The sequence below is a fragment of the Mauremys reevesii genome, linkage group 9 (genome assembly GCF_016161935.1).
Source record: "Mauremys reevesii isolate NIE-2019 linkage group 9, ASM1616193v1, whole genome shotgun sequence".
NCBI classification, from domain to species: domain Eukaryota; kingdom Metazoa; phylum Chordata; order Testudines; family Geoemydidae; genus Mauremys; species Mauremys reevesii.
Window position 1 is genome coordinate 63,016,041 of NC_052631.1, and position 11,312 is coordinate 63,027,352.

Genomic DNA, 11,312 nt, shown 5'->3' on the forward strand with positions numbered 1-11,312 from the left:
ATTTATAATAGTGTCAAATATATTAAAAAGTGTTTTTAATTCATAAGGGGGGGGGGGTCGCACTCAGAGGCTTCCTATGTGAAAGGGGTCACCAGTACAAAAGTTTGAGAACCATTGCCCTAGCCACTGGGCCACACCAGCTCTTGATTCAGGGAGGAAAATTTGCTTAGGAAAGCAAATATTTCATGCTACTTCCATTGCTTCCTGCATCTGACCTGGCTGCAAGAGCTGCTGTCTTGAGAGCAGAAGCATTTCCAAGCCCAGCAGCATTGACGAACTCTGTGAGACCCTCTCGCCTAGTGGGTTTGGCAGTTAGCAGGCCTGGTTCTGCCAAGTACTCACACTACAGCCTGGGAGAAGTTTCTTCCCCTTGTTGTGCCTCGGTTTCCTCATCTGTAACACAGGGATAGTTATGTTTTGGAACGTGCTTTGTGATCCCGAAATGAAGGTGGGTAAAGTTCATGAACAGAGAAGTTCATGGAGTTTATTTATCCCCTCCTCCTAGGTTTGAGCTGGGTTCAGTCTGGGTGTGAAGCAATGAGGCAGAGGGGCGGGGTGGGGGGGGGTAGGGATATTTGGAATCCAACCAATCCACCCCACCTTTCCCCATTCTGGAGCCAGGTGGCTTTTGCCCAGTGCCTCAGTACAGAGGGCACGGACACAGTCATGCTGTCCAGTGCTGGACAGTTACCAAGTCCTGTGGGTTTCATTTGATGGCAGGAGGAAAAATACGCCAGGCCAAGCCTGGGGTTAACGCTCACCTCTCGGCAAAGCACCTTCCCATGAGCATTCCCGCTTCCAGCCACTCAGGGGGAAAGAGACCGTTCTGCCCAGGAACATCCACCTACGCCTCAGGCACAGACAGAGCAGAGGTTACCCAGTCATCTTTGAATGTGACAGCTTGTCCATGTCCTGCACAGCAAGGCCTTGCTGAGACTAAGGTTTGGGAGGCATTATATGTGTTTACCTGACCAACACATGTGTTAAAAGGCACACTGCCTTGTCTACACATGTTGGCTAACACCTTCCCAATCCTAGCCTAAAAGCAGGTTTTCGCTGCACATGTAATCCAGCTGATCCACAGCCAGGTTAGCCCAGTGTGGTGCAAGCCCCTCCACAGCAAAGGCTCACCCACCTACCACGTCCTCCCTGTTCCTGCACTCGCCCACGTGAGTCACGGCCCATGGTGCTCTGTGCTGAGACACTCCAGGATTCTTTCCCAGGCAATTGTGGGAGACTTTGTCCATCCTCCGGGGAGAACTGTACCAGCACCCAAGTGATGTTTGCCTGTGTCCTCACTGCAGAGAGGGTAGAGTCCAGCCCAAGTTAAACTGAAGCCAGGTTCTATCCCCCAGCTGGGTCAGCAAACTGGGGCTTAAAGCACCGCCACACCCAGGTCAGAGGTTTTCTATGTGGACTGTAGTGGAGGGAAAGGGTTTGAACTAAAATCCAGGTAAGAGTCCAGGTTAACTATGTAATGAAGACATCCCTAAGAGACCAACCAGCACCTTTGCTGAAGCTTGAGCTCAATCTAATTGTTTTGTGGAGTGCCAGCCCATTGGAGAGTGGGGATGGTGGGCGGAGACCAACTGTCCTGCAGAGCGATGTCCTACAGCCACAGCTCAGGGACAGAGCAGCAGCGGCAAGGCAGGCTACCTGCCAATGCGCCTCGATTAGAGCTGGGTCCGGCTTTGCCACGGAACATTGACAAAGAAACGGGCAGGTTTTCATTTCGTTCAGGGGATTTTCCAACTAATCAAAATGTTCACAACATGTCTACGTTTCCCTTTCAGTTTGGGGCCTGTCTTCCCCTCCCCCAGAGGAAAACCCCCCATGCTGCTCAGAATGAATGAGAGGGCAATCCAGCAGTAACATCCCCAAAAGCCACTCTGCTCTCCAGGACCCCAAGAGCTTCTTCTCACATCTAAGGAGACAGAATATCTCCAGCAGGACCCGCCAGCTCCTTCATCTGATTTGCCTTCAAATGGTTTCGCCTCCCTAACCTGAGCATTCTGCATTACAGTGTTGGTACTACCTAGTTTTTTGGGGGAAGGGACTGTCTTTTGTTCCATGTCCATGACTGGGGCTCCTAGGCACTACAGAAAACCAAAATAAATAATATTAGTCTAGTAAACCCAACCAACATCAGTGCCTCATTGTGCTAAGTGTTGTACAAACCTAGTGACAGGCAGTCCCTGCCTCAAAAAGCTGACACTCCAAATGCTCAGACGCTACAGTGATGAACGCAGTATAAGAACCTATACAGAACAGAATCTAAGACGACAAGGCAGAACAGGAGAAAGGGATACAACCACAAGCAGAAGATGGGGACCTGAGGCACAACAAGATTAAGTGATTTACCCAAGGTCACACCAGATCTGTGTATTTATATACCAGCCTGTCTCCAAAACAGATTTTTTAAAAGGAGGCACCATTTTGAGGTGACAGAGCAAAAAAGCATATGCAACCACTGCTTGGTTGCAGCAAACTAATGGCCAGGACCCAGGTCCTGCAGACACGACTGATGCAAAGGGATTGTGGAGTTCAGCTACATTTGACTCCATTTAAAATAAAATGGGAGCATGAACCAGCTAGGAATGGCTGAAAGGGGCAGGGAATCCCCAAGGATGAGACAGGGCAGCACAGAGAGAAAAGCCAGCCACAGAGCGCCATTCCCCTCTGGATACCTCTGGCAAAGCCAAGGTGCTCACTTCACTCCAACCCCAGTCAGCACACACTGGGCCCTACGGACACACACTGGTATGTCTCAACAAGAGCCCTTTTGTTGAGGGGCAGAGGCTAATTCCATTCAGCTCCCTTTAAAAAAAAAAAAAGACCCAGAGCAAACAGGGCAGCAGGCTTAGAGCAGAGATCGGATTTCCCAGGACGGCATGTTCTGTGTTACCCTGCATGCCAGCAAGGGATCCCGGGGTCGTGAACTCAAGCCCACTCCGACGAGGACACACTGCGGGGAGCCGGAGGGCAGGGTCCGAGGTGGGCTGCTCCAGCCGGTGACGAGCAATGCTGCAAAGAGAATCGGGGCTCATGTGGGGAGCCCGATGGGTGGAGGGGAGGGAAGGAGCAACAAGCTTAGAAGAAACAGCTGGAAATCTCTGTGTCTCCCATGGAGGCTGCACTGGCCAAGATCAGCCGTCATTGGCCAATGACAGTCACGTAGAACATAGCATCACATGGGTCAGACCCAGCTTCCTGTTTGTTCACTTTGGCCATGGCCTGGGACCCATGCCAGATTGTTCCCTCCAGGAGGAGGTAGTTTGGATTTGGCCTGCACCGGGGAGTTTCACACCTGTTTTAAAACTGCATAAGCCACACCAGAGCAAGACCTATATATCACCAATGCAGTGTTTCCACTAAGGGTTTGACCTGCAACAAAAATCCATAGCACAGGCAAGCCCTAAGTGACCCAAGCTTAAGGCATGGCATGCAGAGACTCCCAGGAGCCACAGGTTCTAGTCCCCACAAGGTCAGTTCAGCTCTTAGTCCTTCTGAAACCTGTATGCACATTACACAAGTGAGACCTCAAAAAGCTTGGGATGCCCTGAACAGGAGTCCAGCACATCCAAGATCAACAGCTGTGTAAGAGTATTTGCCCCCAGGCCTTTGGCCACACATTTTCCGCTGCCAAAATATTTACACATTTCCAGTGTGCCCATCCCCATGGCGCTTGGGCACAAGACTCCATCCCAGAAGTGGCTGCACTACAGTGAGGTACAAAGCAATTCTCAGACATAATGAGCATGAAATGCTTTAGGAGGAAGTGGCTACATTTCTAGTGCCATGGTACGTAGCAGGTATAGCTCAACATCCACAGACTGCAAAGGAGCCATGCAGAGAAGAGGTTAAAAAAAAATGCAAGCTCAGGATCTCAGTTCCTAAAGCCTACAGAGGCTGGGCGTGTCCCAGAAGGCATACCTCAGAGGAAGAATTATAGCCCAGATGTTGTAGCAAACATTAGCTCCAGTTCATGCAGCCACAGATCCAGATGGCTAGGAGGTACCTGCCTTGGGAGGAGTAGCCAGCAGTTCAGCAAAGGTTCTCATACCAGCTTCCCTCTCCTGCCTACATGAGGCAAGACTGCATCTAGCAATCTAATTCTTAAACAAGTAGCTCAGCCTTGAGAGTGGTCCCATTTGGGACGATCTCCTTCATTTAAATCCATTCAAGCCAGTGACGACTTCCACGTGCATTTACACTCGCCAGGAATGAATCCATAGATATGGTGCTACGGGCACAGGGTTTTTCAAAAGGTTTATCTGTTGCAAACCTGTGCCAGTTTTACAATGCAGCCCCTGGCAGCACAGATCAAGATGGAGCATTGCTTGTTGGAACGTGTAGTCTCCAGGGTTTGCAACGCTATTGAAGAGACCCGGGAAAATTGGGCTTATGCCCTTGTTTTGCTTCTTTAGAATGGAGAAGGGTAGATATTAGACAGTCAGGTCTTGTCTAACCCAGAAAGACTCTGTGATAGATGAGTACAAAACCAGTCCCATCACATGAATCCACAAAGTGAAAGTTGAGCAACAGAGAGGAAGAGACCGCAATGTTTAAATCTCTGGTTATTTTTTTTTAAACTACCTGTTTAACTCCAATGCCTAACGCACATGTGGAAGAAAAGATTCAGCTCCTCTGAACTCAAAATAGATATCTCCAAGCAACCCACGAGTCCTCCAGAAAAACTAAGAATCTAGATTTGACAGTCTCAATATTCCAAACATTTTAAACACACACATACACAATTCAGAGTGACTGCACCTGTGTCCCCCCTCCACGGTACCTTGAGGGCACCCACTCTAGGTTCCTGGCCCCTCAGGCATCACCTCTCTTAGGCAGAGAAGTATGTCTCTCCCCTCCTGACTGCGGTTTTTCCAGGTTGCACAGTTCCCTGCCTAAACTGTGCTGGGCTTATTCCCAGCAAGCCAAACTGCCTAATCAGGCCAGTGTCCGCACTTTGCTTTTTCTGCAGAGGCTATGAACAGTGTAATTGCCCTCGGTTATGTGCTACTCCACAGCTCTTTCTAACCAAGCATGTTTATTCTTAAGGTGAAAGCATTACAGAGACAATGTATTAAAAACAGTAAAAACCTACACGCATGTTAATCATCCCCAACTCTAACAGGGGTCCTTCAAACCCCACCAAGGAGTTTTCCCTGTGGTTACAAGATCAGAATGGTTTTAGCCCAGAACTAGCACCCCCATGAATCTTTCCTTCATACAGCTTTGGCCTCCGATCTTCAGATTCCAGGGCCAGGCAGTGGACCCCTCCTCAGGAAGTAGCGTCAAAAGGTTGGGCATTTGCCTAACAAGAGGTGAAAATTCACATTCGCTTCCCCTCCCACTAGAGATTCCCAGGCAAACCACTTGACACTGTCCAAAAGTCCATTCTTGTCTGGCCCATAGCTCAGTATAGTCCCTTGAAGTTCCTAACAATTCCCAGGGCTCACATCCCATCTGCCACCTCAAGAGGTTACATACAATCCCAGTCCACATTCATACATCAACTTTGTATTTAATATACTGGACTCCACAGATACTTTAATTTAATTCAGTAAGGTTTTTCAAGGACATTTCGCTCTCTGTCACAGTACCTTTTAGGACTTCTTCAGAGAGATTAAAAAAAGGCACCCAATCGATCTTTGAAGAAAACCTCTGAAAAACCAAGGGAGCTGGAATTGGCTCTATTTCTATTAACTGAGAGGCTTTCCTTGGGTTTCTGTCACTGGGGGAAATGACTGGGCAGCCCTGCTAAATGAGACCCATTACTTGTATCTGAGCAGCACCCAACTGCCCCCCAGCCACTGTACAGACAGAGTGAGTGACAGTTTTGCCCCAAAAGCACTAAGAGGGAAGGTGACTCGCCCAAGGTCACACCGCAGGTCAGTGGCAGATCTGGGAATAGAACTCAGGTCAAGTTCTAGTCCACTGTCCCAACCACTAGACCATACTATCTCCCGAATGAGCCCTTTCACAGAGAGAAACATTGGCCAGGTAAATAAAATCAGGCACTCATTTGAAGGCTAACCTAGCTCCTCAAAACACCAATTTAAAAGCCTCAGCTCTGCCCTGTTTGCCAATGGCATTCCGGGAATTAGAATCAAATTCCTATGGAGGGGATTTCATTAAGCAAGCCACATCCTCTTGCAACCACGCTTCACAACGCTTAGAAGTCAGAGAGCAAGACTGAGTCTCTGCAGCTGACAGTGAAGACTAACAAATGCGTATTTAGAGAGTGGGATTCAGAATGCAGGAGGCCAGTACCAACCAACCAGACTAGGGGAAACACGTCCACCCCAGCATAGCAGCTGGAAGGATGCTTGACAGTCACGGTGGGAGAAACAGACAAGTTAAAACATGGAAGGCTTAGAGTAGAAAAAGAATGGATAAGACACCTGACCAGGTTGGCATGACCAAGGAAAGGAGGAGGGTTAAAACCAACAGAGGTTACAGGAGACTGTGCCACTGGGAAACTTCCAGGCAGATAACACAACTGGAGAGCAGTTCGTCTGTGACCATCCTAGCACAGCTCCACTGACAGTAGCAACTGTGGGAAACTAGTATAGACCAGCCACCTCCTTGCTACCACCACAGCACCTATCACTGCCTAGAGCAGATTTGTCAAGGATTGGAGAAAACCAGGGCAATGACAACCTCACATGAGTGTGAAAGGCAAGTAACTGAGGGGAGGGGATTAGCAGAGGTTTCACAACCTTGTTTTTTGTTGACTCCCATTACACTTCTATGCCCAATTAACATTCTAGAGAAAGAAAGTATTTGTGAAAGATTAAACATCCGCTATCTGTTCAATGAAGATGGAATAGAGCCCATCTCTGAGATCTCCCAACAAGTCCTCCAGCAAACCCAGGGAAGCTGTACAGGCAAAAATAAAATGAACAGGATTTAAAACACATACAGCTTGCTGACCTCCTCCTTCCATCAAAAAAGCTGCAAACAAAAAAAGGCACGACCCCAATATTTTCTTTCATAATCTTTTACAAGTCACCCAACAAATACAGCGCTATACACCAAGAGCCAACTATGCACAGAAATGTACCTGTTCCAGTCAAACCAGGGAATCTGGGTCACTGAAACCAACTCTGGTAACACCCATTCTAAACCCTAATAGCAAGTCCCTCATTCAGATCCCAGGATGCTACAGTGGAATGTATTCAGAGGTGTATATGTGAATTACAAAGGGTGGGATGACAGGTGTGACTGGGCTAGGACGACTGGCGCAAGCAAGACACACGTCCATAATGATCACAAAAGACGTCATCAAGTATCCGACATGCTGGCAAGCAGGCTCAGCAGTCCAGATTCCAGTTTTGTGCTCTCCAGCGATTAAGACTGCTCTGGATATAGATTTCTTTGGTTCCTGTTTACACTAGTTCCACCTGTCCCTAACTGGGAGTTGAAGCACTGTGGACCAAAACGACTGCAGAAGTCGGAGTCCCCGTGCAACCCGAGGCAAATCACAATCTCTCTGTGCCTACTTATACAGCTGTGGTGAAGCACCCAGACCCAAATAGTACCAAGAGGTGATCCTCAGCACCCCCTGAAGTGTTACCATCCACAGGGACCTGAGGCACATGGAGACTGACTTGCTCAAGGTCAAACAGAGAGTCTGTGGCAGAGCTGGGAATGGACCTGAGATCTCCTGAATCCCAGTGCAGGGCTCTACTCCTCTGTGAAATGGAGATAATGATACTTGCCCATGAGATCATAAAGGCTGCATCAGGAGTTTAGACTTCTCTTTCAACACGCTGTTGATCACTGGTGTTCCATCCCAGTTCTATCTTCAGATGCAAGAGTCGAGAACAGGCACCATGCTCTTCTTCTAAGGAGGAAGGCTTCCCACCTCTGATCCCATTCAAATCTTCTGTGTACAAACTCCCTCTCCCCACCCAGGTGATGGAAGAATTCCAAGAAGTTAACCCTAAAACTAAAGTTTCAGCACTGTCTATAATGTGCTTACACAACACCTTCATCATCTAATACTCTAATTAAATTAAGTTGCCCAATCAGGCCCCTGGCAAGGAGGTAATGATTATCCCTATTTTATGGATAGAGAAATTGTGGTACAGAGAGGATATGTGACTTGCTCCTAGCTCTCAGTCCAGCAACTGGACCACACTTCTAATTAAAAAGGTCTGAACTCATGTTGACCCCCAACTTTAGAACTATACAACATTGCAAGTCCTGGCACACACACGGCTGTATGAGTCTCCAGTTTTCTGAACACATTCCAGGATTTGGAACAAAGACTGTAAACCAATGGTTTCCAAAAGTGACCAGTGATTTTGGAAGCCCAGCTGAAAGGGGACTGATTTTCAGAGGGCAGGTGGCTCAGCATTTTCCAAGAGTCAAGTTGGTGACACAAAAACCACTAGTCACTTTTGAAAATCTGGACCTAAGCTCTTCAGAACATGGACCAGCCACTGATTGGCAGAATGTAGACATAAAAGGTTCTCTACGAATATGTCTCAGTAGTTTTCCCACCAGTGTTTAGCCAAGAGAGATGTGCCTAGAGTCCATATTTATTCACATATGTATGTCAGTTTTTCCCCCCTCCATCTTTCAACTGACATCCTTTAAATTGCTATCCCCAGGGCAGGCCTCAAGTCAGAGGATGCAGCGATCCAGCTCTCTGAAAGATATACCATTGAGATGCACCTGTTCCATATGCACCACTCTCCCTCACCTCAGCTTGGCTCCATCTCCAAGACCAGGGCACCTGGCTTTGCCAGCATCACTGCCACATTCTGCAACGACTCAGCCTGAAAGCTAACTCGTGCAATAGCCATCTACACCAAGAGGGCATGTGGCAGCCACCCTGTGCTCCTGAAATTCTGTGCCCAGACACCCTAGCCCGCCTGACTCATGCCCCCAGGGTGCCAGGCCAGGCCACTACCCAGATCAATAAGCGACCCACACACGCTTTACTGCACTGCACTCCAAAAGCAAACAAGAGGCAGACACATAGGTGCCTAGCTGTCACTGCTGCACACTCAGGAAGCAGTTAAACCACGCGACGCACGGTTAATCTGTCTCCTAAATCTGCAGCTCAAACGGTGGGAGGGCAGGGAACGTGGCAGGGCGCACCCCCCACTTCACAGTGAACCTCAGCTCACCCCTGGGGCAGAGGGAGACTCTGCCGTGCAGGGCAGGCACAGCAATGTCACTGACTGCAAGGCAAGATCTCACTCCGCACCAGCGGAGATTCCACTCCCTCTCCCCTGCTTCTGGAATGACTTTCCAACCAGCGCAACCTACTTCTCCCTCCTTCCCTCCCAAGCGGTGCACTGCCCCTTTAAGAGGCCAGGCAAGATGGAGCCCTTGACTTGTCCACTGCATTGAAAAAAAATCCCCAAAGCAAACCCCCTTCGCAGCGCCCCGATCTGCAGGGTTGAGAGCGCGGGACAGTGGAGACTCCCGTGCCCTGGCTGGGTGTGCACAGCCCTCCCCCGCTCCCCAGGGGACACTGAGGCTTGCAAGCAGCCCCCGCTCCCGCTGATCTGCAAAAAAGAGGCTGTTTCCTAAGGTGGATCCTCCCCCTCCACCCTGTGACCACATGGGGGGGGGGGGACCACAGACAAAATGAAAGGGACTTACTTTCTCTTTCTGCTCCTCGGAGTGCATCTCCTCCTGTCCCCCCTGGGCGTGCTCCGGGGGGGTCCTCCCTCTGCCTCCCCCTGGGCTCGGGCAGGCACGGGGCGAGCTCTGGGTGCTTAGCTGTGCTGGAGGGAGGGGAGGGTGGAGTAGGTGGGTGGGGGAGGGCTCTGGGCTTCTTGGAAAGGCTCTGCTCCCACTCAACCTTCCTCCTCTTCCCCCTCTCCTCTTCCTCGCCTTGTGTTTGCTGATGGCAGGGGCGGGGGTGGGGGGGCAATGTTGTTTTTTTCCCCCTCTCTCCCTTTTCGTTTTCACCAGCTGCCTGTCCCTGACCCCACCCAGCGGCTCCACCCCATCCACTGCTACATGCCCTGTCAATCACCAGCCCCTTTAAAGCTGCAATGCACAACTTGGGCTCCCCCCGGGCTTATTTGGCCGCCCCCACGGCCAGTACCCAGCGCTGTCCGCATAGGCTGCAGGACCCTCCCGAGGCGGGTGGAAGGAGCCCCCCACCCCTTCCCCTGATCGCCTCTGTAGGGGGTGATTCCTTGGGGTGGGGGAGCTGCATAGATGGAGCTGCTACTCCCTCCCTGACTCCACCTACCTCCTGTGCACAAGTCGGACTGAGCGGCTCGGCAACACCCTAGCAGCTAGTTCTCCTTGCTCGGCCCCTTTCAGTTTCATCGGGCTGGTGAACGCGGCTCCCACTGAATTTGGGGGGCGAGTGGGTCCCCAAGGCTACACCGTCCTGCTTTCCCCACGCCCACTTCTGAGCCCAGAGACTTTCCACCGCTGAGCCTAGATCAGGACAATGAACTCTGCTCCCACGCCCTTTGGGGAACTGGGTGTCCAAGGACAGCCCCCCCCCCTCCTCCTCCGGGGTCGTTAACAGAGCGCACTTCTCAGGGGGGAGGGGGCATGTGCGACAGAGCAGAAGCCAGGGCTGGGTGTGGGAGGAGCAGGAAGCTGGTCTGTGCCCAGCTCAGGGGTGGTGTCTGCAAACTCCGGGGGGGCGGGGGGCGTTGTTTTTCAGCCCTTTAGCTCCATCTGCTTCTCCTGCGTTCGAACAGCCCGGCTGCTCGCTCACACCTTGCTAGCTTGGGAGCTGCTCTCTGCAGAGCGGCTGGATGGCAGCGATTCCCCATGGCTCCCCCCAGCCCGGTGGGTTGGTGCGGTATGGCCCATGCAACCTTGTGCCCTCACGCTAGCTAAATTGCCTAGATCAGATGGGTTTTTACCCCCCGTGCAAAAATTGCTTTGCCTCCCCTGAGTGCTCTTGTGCCCTTATATATGCTACTGTTCTTGACCAAGCTAGACATATATGGTCTTTTATTAGTCTTTCCGCTGGAGCAGACAGTTCAACTGAGACATCCTGGCAGATGATTCACTTGCCATCAGATCTGCAGAGGAATGATAGGGACAGTTGCTCCAAGTACTTCTATCTATCTCCCATATGAAGGACAGAGGGAATTAATGCCCGGTGGGCTAAAAGCTGGGCTTCTAGTTAAAGCTGTACTAAGACTGAGGCTTCTCGTGCAGCTCTTTGATTTCCGTGGTAGCCCCTTTCAGCAGAGGGCACTTTGCAGGTGTTCCAGAAGGGGTATCTCTTTCACCTGCCTCTGGGGTGCATCCTGGTGACTATTTAAAAGCAAGCTCCATGCAAAACCATGCTGTCAGGCAGGAGACAA

The 11,312-nt window shown here is 50.5% G+C and overlaps 1 protein-coding gene across 1 annotated transcript in view; it reads right to left on the reverse strand.

Moving 5' to 3' along the window:
• Nucleotides 1-10,513, reverse strand: part of KLF8 (Kruppel like factor 8) — an 88,093-nt gene extending 77,580 nt beyond the window's left edge. The window contains exon 1 of the mRNA XM_039487972.1: nt 9,628-10,513. Within this exon, the coding sequence (XP_039343906.1) occupies nt 9,628-9,654 (27 nt within the window). The 5' untranslated portion in view covers nt 9,655-10,513. The remainder of the gene's footprint in view (nt 1-9,627) is intronic.
• Between the last annotated feature and the right edge of the window lie 799 nt (nt 10,514-11,312).